Source organism: Schistocerca cancellata, chromosome 1 (assembly GCF_023864275.1).
Source record: "Schistocerca cancellata isolate TAMUIC-IGC-003103 chromosome 1, iqSchCanc2.1, whole genome shotgun sequence".
Lineage (NCBI taxonomy): Eukaryota > Metazoa > Arthropoda > Insecta > Orthoptera > Acrididae > Schistocerca > Schistocerca cancellata.
The window spans coordinates 205,166,698-205,191,098 of record NC_064626.1 but is presented as its reverse complement, the minus strand read 5'-3'; the positions used below and the strand labels follow the sequence as shown (position 1 = coordinate 205,191,098).

Genomic DNA, 24,401 nt, shown 5'->3' with positions numbered 1-24,401 from the left:
CACACATCAGTACATGGAAGAAACCCTAATAACTGAGCTACATGGGCAATCTGGTAAATGTGTTTTCATTTTTGTTACTGCATATTGGGCTGCCCCTACACACACACACACACACACACACACACACACACACTTGTAAATGAAATGTATTGTTGTCACATCCTTCTCAGTACTGGCATTTAATTTTGTATGGTATTTTTGGCGTGCAACTTTCTTTTTATTAGAAAATAACACATTATCTTTACTCCTAAAAGTTCATTACACTGTTAACCACACTTCACTTATACATTGATTTCTTTGGTTTTCATTATGCTTTTTTGTTTTGACATGCCATTATTTTTACTATTCAACTGTTGACTGGTGTAACAATTAAGTTTTACTTTGTTGATTAATTACTTCATATGCCTAATATGCTGCCAATGTAATGTAGTCAGAAACAGAAAACACACAACAAGAAAACTGCAGGATTGGTAAATCACATTTAAAAAACTCAGTTAAATTACATAAACAATTCTAAACACTAGAGTAGATGATCAGTGAAGGAGGATCAATTTCCAAAACTTCGTGTAGGAAACTAGCTCAAATCAGTCCAGAGCAATAACAAGACCATTTGATAGGAGACTAAAAGCATCAAACTTCCTCACTCATACATGCAAATTAATAGTGCCAAGTAATACTGTTCACCAATCTTCATGTATGGAAAACAAATTGTCGTCCCCCAGTTAGAGTAAGAATCAAATGCAATAGGCGCGAATTTATTAGAATCATAAAGTGGGTGTGAATGGTTGTCTGTCGCATGTTAATAGAAGGGACAATTGCAGAGTAGCACATATTGAGGACGTATTCTGATACATAAGCAGTTATCACTACCTTGCCTAAGGCTTCCTCCAATAGCAACTAAAAAACACTGAATTCTATTCTACACAATAATACAAACACCAGAACGAGTTCAGAACAGATATTCTACTAGAACCGTGGAAAAAAAGACCGTAACAGATACAGTCAAGTGTGAGATAAAAAGGAACGAAGAAAATTTCTAAAGTATCTGTAGTCAAAGTTGGTAAACTTTGGTTAATATGTTGGAAAAAAGTAATAAATATATGCAGCACCCAAAAAAACATAAAAATTACTTCCATTGAAGAAAGCAAAAACAGTGGTTAGAAATTTTAAAAACAAAATATATTTTTCAAGACCCTGTGAGAAACAGTGACAAAAGAGGTGGAAATTACTTTTGCAAGGAACGTGATAAAGTGATACAGGAGTTGTGGTGATGGAAATAACAGTCCATGGTAACTTGGGTTGTTATATTTAAAGCAATATAATGTCAGTACAGAGACATATTAGCTCCATGAACAGTATAAACTCATAATATGGGGAAAGAGGGAGAATATTATTGGGGTGAAAGGTGACCACACTGTGGCTGTTAGATTGACCAGGTTAAATGAGAAACTATAGATGGCCTTGTGATTCAAATGCAAATGCATTTCACAGTAAAATAATTTGCTATTTTATGCAATATTGGCAATGTACAAAGAGTGCACATCAGACATACTGGGCAGCTGATGATGGGGTATTCTCCACAAACTTGGCCCAGATATTTCATGACAAAATTGTTTATAGAAATTGCATGAAATTTATACACAACTTCTCTGATTATCTTCAATACTTTCATGTCCATCATAAGAATGTTTTGCCTCCTGCAAGCTCTTCTTTGAGTGAGATGGACCTGATGTGTGAATTCACGTAGACATCTGTACCTTACCATCATTTGTTTCACTTGTACACACCTATTAATTGACTGGGAGACTACAGAAATGTTACATGTTGTTTATGGTTGTGTCACACAAGTTCTACATAAGTAGTTAAAATATAAGAGGTAAAACTAATGGCCTAGTAATTATTGGCTGCTGAAATTGCAGGGGTTGGGCAAAAATATGGAAACATCGCAAGAAATGCTTAAATATATATGTAGATGCTAGTCGAGCATGCACAGTGTCCTGTTTTCACCATTAACTGCAGCTGTGTAATGTCCTCAATACATTGCAAGTGTCTGTCATAATCAGAATAGTGTTCCATGAAGTTGGGAGTGCATTATGTCAGTGCTAAGAGACTTTCAATGTGACTAGAGGTAGCCAAAGTGTTATCTGCTTGAAGAGGCATCATATTGAAGATTTATACCACGTGTAGGGAAAGTGGAAAAAATCAGCTCAAACACAATGTGTGTGTGTGTGTGTGTGTGTGTGTGTGTGTGTGTGTGTTGAGAGATAGTGACAAACAGCTATTGAAGAGGACCGTTAAAAAAAAAAATAAGAGGACAGCAGAGCAAAATTACTACAAAAACAGAATATCGCACTTATGAACCCTGTCAGCACCAAAACAACACAAAGGGAATTCCATAAGCTGGCAATTTCAGGGCAAGTTGCAATTTCAAAACCACACCTCAGTAGTGCACAAGCTCGTAACAGGAAAATATGATGTTAAAGCCATTAAACCTTAATTTCACAAAAATGGATAAAAATCATTTGGTTGAGTTCCACACTGTTTCCTACTTCTGGTAGAGTTTTTCCCCAAAGTAAAACATGGTGGTGGTTTGATGGTGATTTGCTCAGCCATATCATGGTATTATATGGGCATCATGGGCACTCTGCAAGCTATGTTACTGACAAGGATTATGTGACCACTTGTCTTATCAAGTCCATCCCGTGATACAGTGTTTGTTCCCCAATGGTTGTGCTATGTTCAGAGATGATTGGGACCTAGTTCATTCAGCTCATATCATCCAGGAATGGTTTTTTGGGTGCAAGGATTAATTGCCACATCCTCCCTGGCCACCATAATCTCCATACTTCAATATTATTGCACCTTTGTGGTCTGCTTTGGGGAGAAGGGCGTGTGATCGCTCTACTACTCAATCATTACCTGAACTTGCATCTAGTTTGCAGTAACAATAGAATAACATTGCCTTGAAAACCATTCAGGGCCTGTATTTTTCCATTCTGAGGTGACTGGAAGCTATTTTGAATGCCATTGGGTTTCCTACACCGTATTTGGCATGGTAATGTGTTGTGTATTTGCAGTTCCATATTTTTGTCCACCCCTGTATACTAAAGAAAACACTCTAATATAAGTTGGGTATCATGGCAGTGCAATCTTCATAAACTACTAAATAGCTTTGATGTGTAGATGATAAGCTTTTGGCCTTATTTTATCATAACTCTAAAATGTTCAAATAAGGAATTAAAGCCTCTGTAAAAAGTAGGCCTACACCATCACCCTCGTAGCCACTGGTGCATTTTATACTAATTAACTATTCATTAAAAGTGCTGTAGACCCATTGTGGCTATCATCTAAGATACTGGAATGTTTTGCTATTTAGGAAATAGAATAAATAAGCAGTACATAAAGTAAAGAAACACTATGAAGTCAGTTATGCTACTGAATAAAATTTATTCCCATGTTAATTTCAAACCTGTTTAAATTAATGGCCATAAAATTTGCTACAGAGCAACTGGACCGCATTGAGGAGGGGATGGACCAGATCAATGCTGATATGCGAGAAGCAGAAAAGAATCTCACAGGCATGGAAAAATGTTGTGGTCTTTGTGTGTTACCATGCAATAAGTAAGTAATAGTAAATGTGAAACCAAAAGTGAAATTTTTCTTATACAAACATTCAATATTTTAGCTGTAAGTATAGCCTGGAACATGTAATTATTTTTTAAGAAATAAAGAATAGCACTGTTAGATTCTGCAGTCCAATGTTAATGATGCAATATCTTTCTTCCATCTTTCCAGATGATATGCTACAGCATTCAGCTGTATGTAGTAATGATATAGACTTGAAATATTCTGCTTGGGTGTCATTATTAGGTTAATAATATTTGTAGTACATTATAGACTTCAGAGCTATAAAATTCCATCCACAGATTTCTATATGTCTGTCCAAACCAATAAGCCAAAAAGCTCTTGGAACAACACAACTAGTGCAGACATGGAAGATGCATTGTACAAGCCAACTGAAAATATAAGAACTTAGGATTTAATATATGAAACCTGCTATCCTGTATGAACCTGTGACTGCATGGTTAATATGTTACTTTTTTGTGACCATCGGGACATGTGTACCACATAAAAATTTATTTCCCTGTGTTTACAGAGTTATGAAAGTTCCACATCTGTGTTGTGCCACAATCTAATATTGAATGTATCAGCTGTTTAGAGCCAATAGACTCACTGTTTAGCCCCTAATGTGCAAGATATTGTTAGATTGTTTCAGTTGTGCATTGTGTGCCTTCTGTTTTGGCAATTTTATGTAATGTTTTTTCCTGACTGCAAGCTATAAGCTCAGTACAGGTGTTTCTCTCTCTTACGTGATTTGCAACCACTCATCTGTAATAGATCGAGGCTTTTATGTGTATGATACCTGAGTTGTTCAAAATACTGTATGGGCAACTGATTTGGGCAGCCTGATGGACATCAGAGGATGCAGTCAAGTAGCTAAATAGTTGATAACATAATATAAATGTGAACATCATAAATAAAGACAGCCGAGTGGAGTATTTCGAACATATATTGTAAAAAGTTTGTTATTGTCAAATTTGATCTCTTTTTGCGAAAATTTAGTTTTGGTGTACATACTTTGCTTAATTTTGTTGGTTACTCAGAATACAGTTCTAGCCAAAATATTTAAGAATATTAGTGTGTTACAATGCATACCTTAAACAAACCAAAAATTTGTGCATTTTGGCTGCTGGAGGAGAGTCACTATTTGTTATTCTGTTTTGTAGGTCTGCATCTTTCAAAGAAGATGAAGGTACCTGGAAAGGAAATGATGATGGCAAAGTAGTCAACAACCAGCCACAGCGGGTCATGGATGACCGAAATGGTCTTGGTCCACAAGGAGGTTACATTGCAAAGTAAGAACAGAAATAAATACACTCCTGGAAATGGAAAAAAGAACACATTGACACCAGTGTGTCAGACCGACCATACTTGCTCCGGACACTGCGAGAGGGCTGTACAAGCAATGATCACACGCACGGCACAGCGGACACACCAGGAACTGCGGTGTTGGCCGTCGAATGGCGCTAGCTGCGTAGCATTTGTGCACCGCCGCCGTCAGTGTCAGCCAGTTTGCCGTGGCATACGGAGCTCCATCGCAGTCTTTAACACTGGTAGCATGCCGCGACAGCGTGGACGTGAACCGTATGTGCAGTTGACGGACTTTGAGCGAGGGCGTATAGTGGGCATGCGGGAGGCCGGGTGGACGTACCGCCGAATTGCTCAACACGTGGGGCGTGAGGTCTCCACAGTACATCGATGTTGTCGCCAGTGGTCGGCGGAAGGTGCACGTGCCCGTCGACCTGGGACCGGACCGCAGCGACGCACGGATGCATGCCAAGACCGTAGGATCCTACGCACTGCCGTAGGGGACCGCACCGCCACTTCCCAGCAAATTAGGGACACTGTTGCTCCTGGGGTATCGGCGAGGACCATTCGCAACCGTCTCCATGAAGCTGGCCTACGGTCCCGCACACCGTTAGGCCGTCTTCCGCTCACGCTCCAACATCGTGCAGCCCGCCTCCAGTGGTGTCGCGACAGGCGTGAATGGAGGGACGAATGGAGACGTGTCGTCTTCAGCGATGAGAGTCGCTTCTGCCTTGGTGCCAATGATGGTCGTATGCGTGTTTGGCGCCATGCAGGTGAGCGCCACAATCAGGACTGCATACGATCGAGGCACACAGGGCCAACACCCGGCATCATGGAGTGGGGAGCGATCTCCTACACTGGCCGTACACCATTGGTGATCATCGAGGGGACACTGAATAGTGCACGGTACATCCAAACCGTCATCGAACCCATCGTTCTACCATTCCTAGACCGGCAAGGGAACTTGCTGTTCCAACAGGACAATGCACGTCCGCATGTATCCCGTGCCACCCAACGTGCTCTAGAAGGTGTAAGTCAACTACCCTGCCCAGCAAGATCTCCGGATCTGTCCCCCATTGAGCATGTTTGGGACTGGATGAAGTGTCGTCTCACGCGGTCTGCACGTCCAGCACGAACGCTGGTCCAACTGAGGCGCCAGGTGGAAATGGCATGGCAAGCCGTTCCACAGGACTACATCCGGCATCTCCACGATCGTCTCCATGGGAGAATAGCAGCCTGCATTGCTGCGAAAGGTGGATATACACTGTACTAGTGCCGACATTGTGCATGCTCTGTTGCCTGTGTCTATGTGCCTGTGGTTCTGTCAGTGTGATCATGTGATGTATCTGACCCCAGGAATGTGTCAATAAAGTTTCCCCTTCCTGGGACAATGAATTCACGGTGTTCTTATTTCAATTTTCAGGAGTGTATATTGGGATTTGGTTAAGTTGTATTACTTTAATATTTGCATTAGTACTTTGCTTAATCAGTGAGCTAGCAAGAAAAATGAGATCCTTTCAACAAGGCCAAGATACATTTAAAGAGTTATTTGTTCTTGATGGAAAATAGGGTCAGTAGAAGGAAATAACATGAGGACTGTTCATCTACATATAAATTGGATGCTAGTACTGATGAATGTGCAGTAGTAGCTGGTAAGTTAAAAAAATAATGAATGTAGCTGGAGGGGTGGTACTAAGACAAGATACAATTACGAATAAATTCTGTATCAAAATTAAGTATATCAAAAGTAACACAGCACTAGACTGGGATGGAACACCAAAGTGTTAAAAAGCAGTCTCTAAAATAACTTTGCAGTCATTACCTAAGACAGTTAATCTTTCCTTCAAAGAGGGCTGCTTTCCAGATACTCTGAAGTACATGCAAATTAAACCACAAGTCAAAAAGGTACAAAAGAACATATGGGGAACCATCATCCAGTCTCTGTTTGAAAAGGTTGTCATGAAACACGTTAAAAATTAGATACATAAGTGTAGTGTGATTTCAAGAAATCATTGTGGGCTTCAAAAACTCAGCATCTTCTGTCGACAAAACTTTAGATAAAATCAACTCCTCTCTAGACAAATCTATACATGTGACATGAATTTTTTATGATCTGATAGTGTGATCCATCACTTCTCACTCCCTAAGCTTGAAAAATACAGAATTAGGGGCATTTTATTGGTGGTTTAGGTCCTACCTAACCATTTGAAGACAGAGTGGTATTAATGTCATATAAAGGAATTAGGTGTCAGAATGGAAAATCATTTCAGTAGTAATCCCTCAAGGTTGACTCTTAGGTCACATTATCTTCATTTTGTGTATGTGATCTGCTGCTCAGTATTCACTGTCAATCAGTATTTGCAGATGTTGCATCTGTAATCAGTAAAACTAACAGTACTGATCAAATTCCTCAAACTATCAAAAATACCCTAGAAAAACCACATAACTGGTTTAATCTAAATGGCTTCAAATTGTTGTCTTAAGTCCAAAGACTGGTTTGATACAGATCCCCATGATAATCCATCCTGTGGTAGCCTCATCATCTCAGCATTACTGCTGCAAGCTACATTCATTTGAACTTGTTCACTGTGTTCAAGCTTTGGTCCCCATCTACAACCCCCCCCTCCCCCTCCCCCTGTCTGTCTGCCCCCCCCCCCCCCCCACCCTTTCCATTAACAGATTTACAGTTAGTTTGATGCCTCAGAAACCAGTCCTCCCTTGTAGTCAAATTGGGTTAGAAACTTTTTTCCCATCAATTTGATTCAGTACTTCCTCATTATTTTAATTAATATACCCATCTAATTGTCAGCATTCTTCTGTTGCACCACATTTCAAAAACTTTTATTCTTTTCTTGTCTGAATCATGTATTATCCACATTTCACTCCTATACATCACTACACACAAGACAAATACCTTCAGAAAAGACTTCCTAAGACTTAAATTAATATCAGATATTAATAAATTCATTTTTTCACAAATGCTTTTCTTGCTACAGCTTATCAGCACTCTTTTGCTATAATCAGTTATTTTACTGCCCAAGTAGCAAAACTCATCTACTACTTTTAGTGTCCCATTTCTAAAGTAATTCGCTCAGCATTGTTTGATTTAATTCAGTCACATTCCATTATCCTTGTACTTTTGTGGAGGTTCAACTTACAACCTCTTTTCAACACAATATGTATTCTCTTAAACTGCTTTTCCAAGTCCTTTGCAATCTCTGACAGAATTACAATGTCACTGGCAAGCCACAAAGTTTTTGTTTCCTCTCCCTGAACTTTGACTCCCTTCTAAATTTCTCCTTTGTTTCCTTTACGGCTTGTAGGTTGAATAATGTATGGGATAGACTACAACCCTGTCACATTTCCTTATCAGCCAGTGCTTCCCTTTCACGTCCTTCTGTGCAAGTTGTAGGTGATATTGTGGTCACTATATTTTTTTCCTCTGCTTTCCTCAGAATTGCAGAGAGTGTAGTCCAGCCCACATTGTCAAAAGATTTCTGTAAATTTCAGATGCTGTAAATGCAGGTTTGCCTTCCTCCAATGTATCTCCTACAGTAAGTAGTAGGGTCAGTACTGCCTCATGTGTTCAAATATTTCTTCAGAACCCAAACTGATCTTTCACAAGCTTGGCGTCTACCATTTTTCAATTTTTCTGTAAATAAATTTACACAATTTAAATTAAAACCACCCAAGGTGAAACAAACTTCAAATCTATCTCAAAACCCAGGGTCTGCTAAAAGCTAGCAATGTGAAATTCCTAGAAATGCAATCAGGTAAAAACTTACTGCCGATTTGGTGATACAGCCCTGATTTATTTGTAGCACATAAATTTCAACATCATCATGTGGCTGTAAGGGACACAGTGAAATGTAAACTCTGTAAAATTTATAGATACACATTGGAGTAATTAGCCTTTTGTGTCTCTGATTAACATTTCCTTTGCAACTGTCACTAAAAAGTTGTTACATGTGCATTCTTGGTAGTTTTTGTTGTGTGGCGTGAAAAAAGTAATTACTGTTACTAGACCTTACAACTGGTGAGCCCGAGGTGATAGTAAATACACAAGAATCACTCTAATCATTATTTCAATTTTACTGCGGCACTTCAGATATGTTTTTTTAATGGCAAAGTCATCATTGAATGATGCCTGCATGGAACTATTGTATGTGGCTGTGAAAATATAAAATATCACCTTGCTGGCAAAAAAAGTAGAGAGATGCTTTTTGCAAGTGGAGTCCCAATTTATCATCACAACTGTGTGCAGTAAGATGACAAAATATCATTACATTTTGGGATCTCCTCATGGCAAAGTTGCTGAGCTGATTTCGGTTTTCACATCCAAAGCCTTATCAGCTTCCCCATATAAAACTTAAAAACACATCATGCCCCAGAATTTGAAGAAGTGGTAATGAAAAGTTAAAAAGTTACTAACTGAAATACAAATAAGAGACAAAAAGCTATCCACTTTGCTTGGAGAGATGCGTGCTTTTGCAAGAATGCAAGTAATTGATGATATTTTATAAACCGTATTTCTTCCATGACTACCTACCAATGTACATTCTATACTAGCAGCTAGTCGAGATATGAAACTTAAAGCAAGGCTTCTGTAGCTGAAAAATTATAGATTGTGACCAATCAGTTAGTACGTAGTACAGAAACTGTTTCATCCCATCTCAAGATGACAGACTTTCCTATCCGGAAGGACAACCCAACCAGATCCAGAAACTATTAGCTGGTAGATGATAGTGAAGCAGATAAAAATCACTGTGGTGGGCACACAAACATTTCAAGTACTGATATTATTATAAATTCAATGAGCTCAAAGAAATGCACATTGCCATGTTATTTATTACTTGACAGTCTGTGAATGCTCAGATGTAAAACTGGTATGCTGCTCACCTGTTGTGAGGAGACTGAATAATCTCGCCGCCTGTTCATAATAGATCACAACAATTGCATTTGATTTTTGGTCAGTTCTAGAGCAGACATTTCCATATTGCCGGTGACAATATTAGGCCACAAAAGTGTTCAGAAATGGCAACTTTATGCTGCAATCAGTTCTGTAATAAATACATATTGGTGAAAGACTACTGAATTTTGAAATAGGCCGTTGACGAAGATTTCCATGGCCGTTTCTTCTCGCAGATGTTCGCCAGCCAATTAATGGTGCCAATTACTTGAACCAATGTGGTCTGGTGCCTGATGTCAAATAAAAACAAAAATTGCTCGACTGCAAAACTTAATCACTAGTATAATATCTGTACAGGTACCTACTGACAGTTCAATTTTCCTAATTAATTCACAGCAAAAATGCTGAGACTTGGTACCAGCCAGCATTTCATATTAATACAAGGTCTGTTCAAAAAATTCTGGAACTTTGTCCACAGGATTTTTTTATGCTTACCTTTTATTTATCATGCATGGTCTCCTATGAAATACTCTCATCCACATTGGTACACTGCTCCCAATGCAGTTTCTACTTCCAGAAGCAGTCTTGCTGTACTCCTTGCTGGATCACATGAAGTGCTGACTGTGAATTTTCTTTTATCTCGTCTATGGCTGCAAATCTTTGTTCTTTCAATCATATTTTCAACTGTGGAAATAAAAAAGTCTGCAGGGGCCAGGTCTGGAGAGTACAGAGAATGAGCAACACAGGTATTTAGTTTTTAGTGTGATAGTCACGCACTAACAGGGAAGAATATGCAGGTGTGTTATTGTGATGCAGGAGGCATTAATTGTCTTGCCACACTTCAGGCTGTTCCCTTCTCACATTTTCTTGCAGATGTCGCAACATGTCCTGATAGTACCATCATTAAGTGGTTTGTCCCTTTGGCATGAATTCATGATGTACTAATCCTTCAAAGTCAAAGAAAACTATCATCATGGCTGTGATATTTGACCTGACCTGATGAGCTTTTTTTGGTCTTCGAGAACCTTTCCTGACCCATTGTGAAGACTGAATCTTGGTCTCAACTTCATAACCATAGACCCTGGTCTCTTCATCAGTTATGATTCTCTTAAGAAACATTTCATTCTAATTTGTGCAATCCAAAAGCTCTTCACAGATTGCAAGGTGAAGGTCTTTCTGGTCTTGATCATGAGCCATGGGATGAACTTTGTGGCAACATGATGCATTCCAATATGCTGTCTCAGGATTTAATGACATGATCCAACTGAAATGTTGCATTTTTCTGCAATCTCTTGGACAATCAGCCTTCGGTTTGCATGCGCAGTTGTTTTGATGTTCCTGACATTAGCATTGTCAGTAAACGTCAAAGGGCATGCTGAACTTCTGTCTGGCCAGTTTTAAACCGTATGAATCATTCATTACACAGATTATGCATGTTTTTTTTTAAAGCACTTATCACTGTACTTCCCACATTATTTGGGGTGTCTCTTGAAAGGTTTTCTGGAGTTTCATGAAAAATTTAATGGAGACGTGTTGTTCCTCTAACTCGGCCACCCTGAAATACACAAACTGTGCAACACAATGTTCTACTCAATACAGCACTGAACAATAACTAGCAGACGTACAAAAATGAAACTTCTGTAGACATCTCAGCAGAAAGTCTTGCTAGCAGTCATTATCATAGATCACAACTTTCGGAGTCCACCACCAACAGACACTGGCAGTTTCTGTGTCATTTGTTCAGTCACATCACAAAGACCCTAAGTATACCACACCAAAACCACCACTTACCATCCAGTGTTGAATGACAAAGTTGGTTGGTCGATTTGAGGGGAGGAGACCAAATAGCAGGGCCATTGATCTCATTGGAGAAGGGAAGGATGGAAAAGGAAGAAGGCTGTGCCCTTTCAAAGGAGTCATTCTAGCATTTGCCTGAAGTGATTTAGGGAAATCATGGAAAACCTAAATCAGGATGCCTGGACGCGGGTTTGAAACATTGTCCCCTTTGAATGCGAGTCCAGTGTGCTAACCACTTTGTCACCTCACCCAGTTGGCAAAGTTGAATGGTGGCATTGCATCAAGACAGCATTAAGAGCAACCATCTTCCAGTAGAATGTTCCAAATTTTAGCATGTAACATGGTAGCATGTAATGAAATTATGTTAGTGTATAAGGAATGGCTGCCAGATACCCATAAAACTGAAAACACGAATTTGAAGGTTTCGTCCACACGTGGATCGCACTCTCTTTCAGCATGACAGCAACAGGCAACACATGATCACTGTGACATCTGCAAGAGTTGGATACCTTGGGTTCATTGTCATTGATCCCTCGCCGTACAGTCCAGACTTAGCCCCATATGATTTCCATCCGTTTTCAAAACTTAAAGACCATCTCAGAGGACTTCAGTTTGATAGTGATGAAGCAGTTCAAGCAGAGGCGAGGTTGGTGCTCTATCAACAAAGTAAAAAATTCTCCCATGACAGGATCAACAAACTGATCTCTCACTTAGTCATTTGTTTGTCACCAGGGTGACTACATTGAGAAATAAATAATATTAAGGAAAGGATACATTCCTAGTCATCATAAACATGACATGTTGAGTTGCAGACAAGCACAACAAAGAGATGGTAACACGTTTAGCTCTGGCCACCTTCTTCTTCAGAAAAGAAAATACACACATGTTCACACCAGCAAGCATACATAAAGTACACATGACAGCCATCTATGACAGCTTGGACTGGAATGCAACTATCATGTTGAGTGGCAACCTGGAGTGGGGCAGCAAAGGGAGAGAGATAGCATGGTGTCGTTGGGGAGAGATAAGAGTATTGTCTGGTGGAGCATGCAAGGACCAGATGGAGGCATTAGAAGACTGTCAGGCACAACAGTTGTAAGGCTGTGGGGCAGGGAGGAAAGGGGGGAGGGGGGATCAGTAAAGGGGAGGAGCAGGGAAAAGGAAAGATGGGCAGATGCATTGCCAGAGGGCGACCCACAAGTTGGGCAATGGGATATGAATAGGGAGGTGGTGATACGACAGAGGGCAGAAAATATTGGATGGAGGGGGTGCCAGAGTGATCCCATCCCAGAAGTCCAGCATACCCTGCAATCCCTGCATAAATCCTTAGGTTGTTGCTAGATCCTCTCCCCTAAATCAATTTCCTTCCTCATTCTTATGATAGCCTGCACACCCACCTTCTACATGCTCCCCAAAATTCACCAACATGACAGTCCAGGATACCTGATTGTAGCTGGTTATTGTGCCTCTACTAAAAGAATTTCGGCCTTTGTTGGCCGACAGCTGCATTCACTTGATCAGAACCTAGCTTCCCACACCAAAGATACGAACCACTTTCTTTGGACTCTCCACCAACCCCATCCCTTTACCTCATGGATTCTACTTGTCACTGTTGATGCTATTTCCCCATACACCAACATCCCTCATGTCCCTGGTTTTGCTGCTATTGAACACTACCTTTCCCAATGTCCTTCACACTCCTAATCCACTACCTCGTTCCTCATACACCTTGCTGAATTTTTCCTAATACACAACTACTCCTTTGAAGAGAAGGTATAAAAACAAATCTGCAGCACAACCATGGGCACCCGCATGGCACACTACTATGCCAGGCTGGTTATGGGCCATCTAGAGGAAACCTTCCTAGCCTCCCTGGCCTGGTTCAGTTTCAGCGATGATATTTTCATGATCTGGGCTTATGGCCAAGAAATTCAATCCTCATTCCTTCACAATCTGAACAAATTCTCTCCCATCCACTTCACCTGGGCCACCTTGCTGGAGGTTGACCACTTCTTCTCTGATGGCTCCATTTACACCTCTGTCCATATTAACCCCACTAACCACCAATTGTACCTGCATTTTGCCAGCTGCCATCCCTTCAGCATAAAAAATCTGTCCCATACAGATTTGCCACCTGGGAACAGCAGATCTGCAGCGACTAGAACTCCCTTGCCCAGTATGCTGAAAGTCTTGCCAATGACTTCACAGACAGATAAGACTCCCCAGACACAATCTGCAAACAAGTCCCCTGTGACTTTTCCACTCACACATCCAATCAATCCCCCTCCCGAGAACTAGCTGCTAAAGAGTGCCCACTTAGTCACCAAATGGCACCCTGGATTGGAACAACCAAACTCTGTCCTTCATCAGGACTTCGATTACCTATCATTATGTCCTGAAATGAGGACATCCTATTGAAGATTCTGTCCACTGCATCCAAAGTGATGTTCTGTCACACACCCAACCTCCACAGCATCCTAGTCCATCCCTATGCCAATCCTGCCTCCTTGCCACAGGGATAATCCTGTGGAAAACTCAGGTGCAAGACATGTGCAATCCACTTACCCAGCACTACCTATTCCAGTCCTGTCATGAGCTTATCCTACCACATCTGAGGCTGCACCACCTGTGAAAACAGCCATGTCATACACCAGTTCTGCTGCAATCATTGCACAGCTTTTTGCATTGGTAAGACTACCAGTCAGCTGTCCAACAGGAAGAATGGCCACTGCCAAACAGGGGTCAAGAGCATGGTAAACATAACATGCATGATTTCAATGGTTGCTTCACAACCCAGGCCATCTGGATCTTCCCCTCTATCAGCTTTTCTTAACTGTGCAGGTGGAAGTTATCCTTATAAAACATTCTTCACTCCCAAAATTATACTGGTCTCAACCTACAGTAACCTACTGTTGCCACATCCTCAACCCAACTTTTTCTGCCCCCTCTGTGCTATGACCTCCGCCCTATTTGTGCCCCCCCCCCCCCCCCCCACCTTCATTGTGGGCCTTCTCTGCCAATGCATCTGTCTTTCCCCTTCCATGCTCCTCTTCTTTCCCACACACCCCTCCTCTCTGTATGACATCCACTGTGCCTGATGATCTTCTCAAGCCTCCATGTAGTCCCTGCACACTCCATCAGACAGTGCTCTTCTCTCCCTGTACTCTGCTCTCTCCTCCCCTTCCCAACCCCATCCCGCCCCACTCCAAATTCCACTCCAGTCCGAGCTGCCAGAGATGGCAGTCATCTGTGCTTGAATTGTGTGGGTTTGTGCGAACAGTGTGCGGGTTTATGAGAACACTGTGTGTGTGTGTGTGTGTGTGTGTGTGTGTGTGTGTGTGTGTGTGTGTTTCCTCTTTTGTCTTTTCTGAAGACGGCTTTGAGTGGAAGCTAAATGTGTAACAATCTTTACATTGTCCTGTCCGCAACTCGAGATATCCTATTTACAGTGAGTTGCAGACTATCCTTTTCCTAATATTGTTGATATTCAAATCTAGAGTTTCCATTGTTTGAGAATTAAATATGTAGTTATGATTCAAATCTTCTCCATTTCCATAAAATGAGAGTAATGGAGCTTTTGATGAGGAAAAGAGAAATTCACTTGTAGTGGTTGCTTCTCAGTTAAAGACAATACTTTTTTCTTTATTTTGCCCTCCAAGTAAGCTGTAATTCCATGAAAGTTTTAGTGCACCTCGTATCAATGATTATTTGAATTCCTAGGATTCTGCAGATACTGTATGTGTGTGGTTTGTAGCCCATTCGTAATATAGAAGGATGATATTAATTTATTGATTTTACTTGTTGCTGGGCCTCATGGCTGGGGATTATATTACTTAAAGAAAAGTACAGCAAACAGCCCTTTTTTATATGTTTTTACTTTTCCTAATGTACTTTTTGAACTTCTTCACATCTTCATTTGGCATAATACATATTTAAATTTTCATTAGCACATAGATAGCTGTTTGGATGCTACAACTGCCTTTCTATCCTGCTTGTTGTCAGAACTATTTTGCACATCTATAAGCATGACATAAACATTAATTTTTTCTGTCTGATGCACAAAATCACAAAAGCATCAGCCTGTTGCTGTCTTACACATTACTTTCATGTCTTGTATTTTGACTGTGTAAATCATAGCACAGCTTGAGCCGATTTTTATCATCAGCAATGAAAATCATTAAGGGCAAACACATCAGGAAATGAGTGTACCAATCCTCAGATCCTTGAAAAGGTTTCTGCAAATGTCTGGTTGTCTGCTTCACACAATATTCTTACTACTCACTTCTATTGAATATACATTCTATTTCTTTTAGGTGCACTGCCCCAAAATATATTTCCATAAGACAACAAGAAATGAACTTAAGCCAAATGAGCAAACACTCTTGTCTTTGGTAAAAACAGTGAGAATTTCTATATGACATGAATTGTTATGAGTACACGAAAGAACTTGCCCCCCCTTATTGCAGCGTACTGCAGGTCGCAGGTCTCTAGAGGAGCATAGCATTCCAAAAGATTGGAAGAGGGCGCAGGTCATCCCCGTTTTCAAGAAAGGGTGTCGAACAGATGTGCAGAACTATAGACCTATATCTCTAATGTCGATCAGTTGTAGAATTTTGGAACACGTATTATGATCGAGTATAATGACTTTTTTGGAGACTCGAAATCTACTCTGTAGGAATCAGCATGGGTTTCGAAAAAGACGATCGTGTGAAACCCAGCTCCTGTAGACACAGGTTCCCAGGTAGATGTCGTGTTCCTTGACTTCCGCAAGGCGTTAGATACAGTTCCCCACAGTCGTTTAATGAACAAAGTAAGAGCGTATGGACTATCAGACCAATTGTGTGATTGGATTGAAGAGTTCCTAGATAAAAGAACGCAGCGTCTCATTCTCAGTGGAGAGAAGTCTTCCAAAGTAAGAGTGACTTCAGGTGTGCCACAGGGGAGTGTCTTAGGACTGTTGATATTCACAATATATATACATAAATGACCTTGTGGATAACATCGGAAGTTCGAGGCTTTTTGTGGATGATGCTGTATAGTATATTGAGAGGTTGTTACAATGGAAAATTGTACTGAAATGCAGGACGATCTGCAACGAATTGACACATGGTGCAGGGAATGGCAATTGAATCTCAATGTAGGTAAGTGTAATGTGCTGCGAATACATAGAAAGAAAGATCCTTTATCATTTAGCTACAATATAGCAGGTCAGTAACTGGAAGCAGTTAATTCCATAAATTATCTAGGAGTAGGCATTAGGAGTGATTTAAAATGGAATGACAATATAAAATTAATCGTCGGTAAAGCAGATGCCAGACTGAGATTCATTGGAAGAATCCTAAGGAAATGCTGTCTGAAAACAAAGGAATTAGGTTACAGTACACTTGCTCGCCAAGTGCTTGAATACTGCTCACCAGTGTGGGATCCTTACCAGATAGGGTTGATAAAAGAGATAGGGAAGATCCAACGGAGAGCAGTGCGCTTCGTTAGAGGATCATTTAGTAATCGCGAAAGCATTACGGAGATGATGGATAAACTCCAGAGGAAGACACTGCAGGAGAGATGCTCAGTAGCTCGGTACGGGCTTTTGTTGAAGTTTCGAGAACATACCTTCACCGAGGAGTCGAGCAGTATATTGCTCCCTCCTACGTATATCTTAGGAAGAGACCTTGAGGATAAAATCAGAGAGACTAGAGCCCACACAGAGGCATACCGACAGTCCTTTCTTTCCATGAACAGTACGAGCCTGGAATGGAAGGGAGAACGTATAGAGGTACTCAAGGTACCCTCCGCCACACACCGTCAGGTGGCTTGCAGAGTATGGATGTAGAGGTAGATGTAGATGGAGGAGCTGTGTTGGAGGTGCCTTCCAGTCTAAAAATAGCATGTTACTGTGGACCATTGAGTGAGGAACTTCTGGGCAGATATGGAATATTTTTAGTATATTAGCTTGTGATCATAGTTTAAAATTTATAGTGTAAAAAGAGGGAAAATTGGCTATATTAATCAAACCTTGCAGTTATTTGTTTAAACTTAAAGTGCTTATGTTTATTGCTCATTTGGGAGACTTTGGGAATCTTATACCAACCCAAAATACTTTTTCTGATACTTACTAAATTAGAATTGCTATAACTTGTTGGAAATAATTTTTGTGATGCTCTTTCTCTTGCATTAATTAAAGTAAAACACCCATATTAGATTGTATACATTTCTTTGACTGGTAAAGCAATCGTACACTGTAGGATGATGATTTATAGAATGTAATAAATTGGAATAATATCATTTAAAAAGTGTAATTGATGCCAAGATGTAATAAAAATGCATTCACTTTGAAATGAATTACTGCATCTTTTAATATGTTCGTACAGGAAATAAGTTGGTCAGAATCAGATAGAGTATTGATTCTACTGCAGGTACTGTTTTGCTTGTATTTCAGGTGCAATAACAAATAAAAAAATAAATATTATTTGTGAATGTGAGAAAATCCTGATACATATGAACCACAATTTTACTTTTGAACAGGATCACAAATGATGCCAGAGAAGATGAAATGGAAGAAAATATGGGCCAAGTCAACACTATGATTGGAAATCTACGCAATATGGCATTGGACATGGGTTCTGAACTGGAGAACCAGAACCGACAGATAGACAGAATTAACAGGAAGGTACTGTATCGTCTCTCTTGTTGTACGTTTGTTATGAAGAGTTATAAATTATTCTAATTACAGTGTTTTTATAACTACTAGAGTCCTGTGTATTCTGCGAGCTTGATTTTTTTTTTTTTTTTTCTTCCCCCATAAAAATTTGCGTAAATTATTATTGCTGCAGTAGAAGTTTCGGCATGTATAACAAGAGCCCACTCTTGAGTACAAATTACTGCATTACCAGTGTAGAAATAACAGATAAAGAATAAAGTATGGCTGAGGAGCATCTCATCTGGACACACACACACACACACACACACACACACACACACACACACACACACACACACACACACACAGAGAGAGAGAGAGAGAGAGAGAGAGAGAGAGAGAGAGAGAGAGAGAGAGAGAGAAGCTGCTTGTTTTGATCTTTTGTAATGTATATATTTCAGAAAACCATCAGTCTTAGATAGAGCCTTTCTGTTCTATTACAGGGAGAGTCAAATGAAACAAGGATAGCGGTGGCCAACCAGCGAGCCCACGATCTTCTGAAGTAAACTTTAGTGGAAGATTAATACTCTTGTCTCTTTCCTAATGTGTTGTTATGTTATTCATGTACTTAATTATGTTGATAAGGTTCCTTGACCTTTCTCTTCAGCTCATTTAAGTCAGTTTATACAGAGCTAGTATTATAATAAATTTTGCTCATATGAGCAGTGAAAGACCAAATTGTTTACAGAAAATAAGCATGCCCAGCTTCTCTTTTATTTAATGAGTGAAAATTTTATCTTGTCCTAAAGTATGTTCAGAATAAAAGGTATGGTTATTTTAACTACTAATAATTCTATAAAGTGTGGAGTCTAACTGGAGTCTAAAAGTAGTAGGAGCTAGAACACCAGTCTTTAAATTATATTGTTTCCTTTCACTACCATCTGTCACTACTGCATCAACCAATTCTTCACAAGAGGGATAGCAAACTTTTCTGCAGTATTTGGCTATGGATATAAACTGCTAGCCACAGCAAGTTACTACAGCATGCATTAAAAATACTTGCTACACAGCATAGTTATTATTGATATTTAAACTAAAACATATAGATATTGACATGCTGAATTTTACACTATGGTGGTGAAAGTCTAAATTTGGTGTTCTTTCTCCTCCACAATGAGTTACGTTTACCCCCAAGTTAAACTATTTAATATGTACTCTGAAAATAGATATACTAGTTTTGTAAATTATTTAATTATTTCACCAGTTGTTAGTACAGCTTAGCATATTCCAATGTTCACATAACAATTTTATCTACTGATGTTACATTTGTACAAAGTAGATTGGAAGCTACTGTACTAATTTACTTAATTGCCACTTGTTTGGACCATTTAAAGCATTGAATTATTGAACAATTAGTCGGCGGGTAACTTTACTGATGTGATACGTGTTTAATGTATATATTTTGTAAATATTATAAAGTTGTATAACTCATTTTTGAATTGTTCTAAGTGCTTCAAAAGCATCTACTTCTCTTGCAGTGTAAATATGTGTAGAATGTTTACAGTATGTTTAAAGTGCAATCAAAATGTTTAACATGCACATTCTTTAGGAAAGTATTACATGAACGAAGAAATATTGTTTGTTATTGTCTACATGAATAGTACTATTAGTTATTAGAAATATTGTCATGGGAATGTGGATGAATTTTTACAGCGCAAAGTGTGGAAAAACTATTGACTGAATTAAAAGTATTTTTTTATAAATCACTGTTACAGACATTTGTTTCATGAGACATAATTATATAACTTCAGTTTAAAATCCGATTGTAAAATGAAAATGAGGGTACACCGTTCAGAGCTGCCAGTTCTGTACTGTGTTATGTCTGTTACCAATAATGCTCATTGAGTTCTGCTTCTGAATGATGAACATAGCTTACAACACTTCTGTTATAGTAGCAGACCCTTTTGAGTTCAGAATAATTTGATATTTTTTCTCTTAGCATTTATTGGGTCACGTTAAATTGGCAAATGGATTTATTGTTTGCTGTACTTAATAAATTATTAAGAATTATCATCTAATGGAAGGAATGGCAAATATATAGTTATCTATTTTCGTGTGAGGCTGTTGAAGTTATTGTGAATGAATGAATGGAAAGTGGGCAATGAGATTTTTGTGTATGCTGTGGCCTAATGACTGCGTATTTGGCTTATGGTGGTGTAATACTTAATTTTTTGCTACAATTTCCTCTTGTATGTCATCCATAACTGTTGAATCTTAGTGTATCATTATTTTTTCAGAAGATTTCATGGTATTGTTAGTTTTCCAACAGCTTGAACTTTTGCTCATACATATAATACCATCATATACAGTATAGCAGAATATTGTTAAATAACGTTGTAAGCAGCATAGTGCAAATTAATAGTAAATTGCAGTTGGGTCTTTACATTGGCATCACATTTCAACATCAGTACTTAAGAAATTTTTTGGAGTGCTGTAGGCTACATATAGCATTTGATTCAGTACTTAAAAAAACATAAGTAATAAGAAAATGCACATGATAAATAACAAGAATAATAACTAAGTGTACAAAATGATAAAACTGCTGTTTCCAAGAGAGTACAAGTGTGAGTAGGGAATACCAAAAGTGATCAGAGATTCTTTTGTGTGACTTTATAAGTATTGCACTATAATATTTTATTGTGACAAATATTTTATTTATTCTATCTATGATGAAGTGAACTTTTAATACAATAGCCCCTTTTTTTATTTGCACGCTTGACTAAAAGTTTCTGTGAGCACTTTCTGGTATTCTGTAATTTACAACTGAATTTATTTAAAAATAGTAATAGGTTTTCATCTGTCTAAGATAACTTAGAATTTGTGTCAAGTGTCAAAACTTCAACAATATTTAAATATTTTGCAGCTGTACAGTATGTTCAAATGAAAAATATTTCTCTCACAGTAGAATTTGTGTGCTATGAATTACACATTTCTGTAATCAATGTACACATTTAATAGTAGATGGTTTCCATGCTCACATATTAAATTCGGAATGTTTGTATAATTTAAATATATATATAATGATTTTTGAAGTTAATATCTTGGTTGCCATCACTTGCTGCATATTCCAGACAAATGATTTGTTTTCTATGTTGTAATAGCTCATATAGTCCATATTGTACCCTTTGTATTAACCATTGCCAATAAACAGATGTGATATCAGAATGATTACTTATATATTTGGCAGAATTATCACAAGTGAAGTCATTACATAAAAGTTCCCTAAGCCAAATTATTTCCACTGTTATGACAAAAAGTAATTCAAACACCATACTGAAGCAAGCAATATGAAACAGAAAATATTATTAGCCTTAAATGTTCAAGATACCAATGTAAATAGCGCTGTCCTAGTACCAATTTCCCCACAGAAAAATGAGATATGTGCAATAATATCTACACACAGCCAGCACTGTTTTATGTATCTGTAAATATGGAAAAACAAAGATGATGAGACTTACCAAACAAAAGCGCTGGCAGGTCGATAGACACACAAACATACACACAAAATTCTAGCTTCCGCAACCAACGGCTGCTTCGTCAGGAAAGAGGGAAGGAGAGGGAAAGACGAAAGGATGTGGGTTTTAAGGGAGGGGGTAAGGAGTCATTCCAATCCCGGGAGCGGAAAGACTTACCTTAGGGGGGAAAAAAAGGACGGGTATACACTCGCGCGCTCGCGCGCGCGCACACACACACACACACACACACACACACACACACACACACACACACACACACACCCATCCACTCATATACAAGCAGACATATTAAAAGGCTAATGTGTCTGCTTGTGTGTGTGTGTGTGTGTATGTGTGTGTGTGTGTGTGTGTGTGTACCCGTCCTTTTTTCCCCCTAAGGTAAGTCTTTCCGCTCCCGGGATTGGAATGACTCCTTACCCTCTCCCTTAAAACCCACATCCTTTCATCTTTCCCTCTCCTTCCCTCTTTCCTGACGAAGCAGCCGTTGGTTGCGAAAGCTAGAATTTTGTGTGTATGTTTGTGTGTCTATCGACCTGCCAGCGCTTTTGTCTGGCAAGTCTCATCATCTTTGTTTTTAGATATATTTTTCCTATGTGGAATGTTTCCCTCTATTATATTTGTAAATATGGAAACATTTATTGTAATTGTTCTGAACAGTCTGTGAGCTGTGTAGCGAAGATGTGTGTTTCAAAGTCTAATTTTCCCAGAAATTAAACTGCACCAAAAACGCACTTGTACTCAGCTAAACTAAACTGTGTAGCACAATTAGCAGTGTACTGTAGTGTAGTGGGTTGGGGGTGCCATGGCCATGACTGGCTGGTGGGAGCAGTCTTCTTGTTTGTCAGGATGTGTTAAGAGTGCTTACTGAGATGTCCTTTTGGTTTGTGTGAAGGTGAGGGAGACAGGATTACATTGTAGCAGGCTGCAGAGAAACTGTTGATGAACCAAATAGTTCTTTATTATCCTATCTGATGCAGATAATTACACTACTGGCCATTAAAATTGCTACACCAAGAAGAAATGCAAATGATAAACGGGTATTCATTGGACAAATATATTATACTAGAACTGACATGTGATTACATTTTCACGCAATTTGGGTGCATAGATCGTGAGAAAACAGTACACAGAACAACCACTTCTGGCCGTAATAATGTCCTTGATACACCTGGGCATGGAGTCGGACAGAGTTTGGATGGCGTGTACAGGTACAGCTGCCCATGCAGCTTAAACACAATAGTAGAATAGTGACTGGGATATTGTGACAAGCCAGTTGCTCGGCCACCATTGACCAGACGTTTTCAATTGGTGAGAGATCTGGAGACTGCGCTGGCCAGGGCAGCAGTCGAACATTTTCTGTATCCAGAAAGGCCCGTACAGAACCAGCAACATGCGGTCGTGCATTATCTTGCTGAAATGTAGTGTTTCGCAGGTATCGAATGAAGAGTAGAGCCACAGGTCGTAACACATCTGAAATGTAACATCCACTGTTCAAAGTGCCGTCAATGTGAACAAGAGGTGACAGACGTGTAACCAATGGCACCCCATACAATCACGCCGGGTGATACGCCAGTAGGGCTATGACGAACACACTCTTCCAATGTGCGTTTTCCACGATGTCACCATACACGGATGCGACCATCATGATGCTGTAAACAGAACCTGGATTCATAAAAAAAAATGACATTTCGCCATTCGTGCACCCAGATTCGTCGTTGAGTACACCATTGCAGGCGCTCCTGTCTGTGATCCAGCGTCAAGGGTAACTGCAGCCATGGTCTCGGAGCCGATAGTCCATGCTGCTGCAATCGTTGTCAAACTGTTCATGCAGATGGTTGTTGTCTCGCAAATGTCCCCATCTGCTGACTCAGGGATTGAGACGTGGCTGCACTATCCGTTACAGCCATGCGGATAAGATGCCTGTCATTTCAACTGCTAGTGATAAGAGGCCATTGGGATCCAGCATGGCGTTCTGTATTACCCTCCTGAGCCCACCAATTCCATATTCTGCTAACAGCCATTGGATCTCGACCAACGCGAGCCACAATGTCGCGATACGATAAACCACAGTCGTGATAGGCTACAATCCGACCTTTATCAAAGTCGGAAACGTGATGGTACGCATTTCTCCTCCTTACATGAGGCATCACAACATTTCACCAGGCAACGCTGGTGAACTGCTGTTTATGTATGAGAAATCAGTTAGAAACTTTCCTCATGTCAGCACGTTGTAAGTGTCGCCACTGGCGCCAACCTTGTGTTAATGCTGTGAAAAGCTAATCATTTGCATATCACAGCATCTTCTTCCTGTTAGTTATATTTTGCGTCTGTAGCACGTCATCTTCGCGGTGTAGCAATTTTAATGGCCAATAGTGTATATGGATGTGCCCTCATCTCCGGTGCAGCTTGTTGTCTTGTGGTAATTTTATTCAGCATGGAAGGTGAGGAAGGTGAAACAAATGGCCCATAGCATACACCTGCTGCTTGGAAGGTGGTGCACAGACTTCATGTAGCTGGCATGCCAGGTACTAAGTCAATAAGGTGGTCAGAGTTCCCCATCTTGGAGCTGACAACTCGTGGCAGGCAATGCAGG

The 24,401-nt window shown here is 39.7% G+C and overlaps 1 protein-coding gene across 4 annotated transcripts in view; it reads left to right on the top strand.

The window, feature by feature from the left end:
* The window catches only part of LOC126168779 (synaptosomal-associated protein 25), a 405,535-nt gene extending 384,038 nt beyond the window's left edge, over positions 1-21,497 (top strand). For all 4 annotated transcript variants that reach the window (XM_049920588.1, XM_049920585.1, XM_049920586.1 and 1 more), the window contains 4 exons: positions 3,504-3,621; positions 4,788-4,916; positions 18,158-18,302; positions 18,776-21,497. In XM_049920588.1, the coding sequence (XP_049776545.1) occupies positions 3,504-3,621; positions 4,788-4,916; positions 18,158-18,302; positions 18,776-18,838 (455 nt within the window). In that variant the 3' untranslated portion in view covers positions 18,839-21,497. The remainder of the gene's footprint in view (positions 1-3,503; positions 3,622-4,787; positions 4,917-18,157; positions 18,303-18,775) is intronic.
* The last annotated feature ends 2,904 nt before the right edge of the window (positions 21,498-24,401 follow it).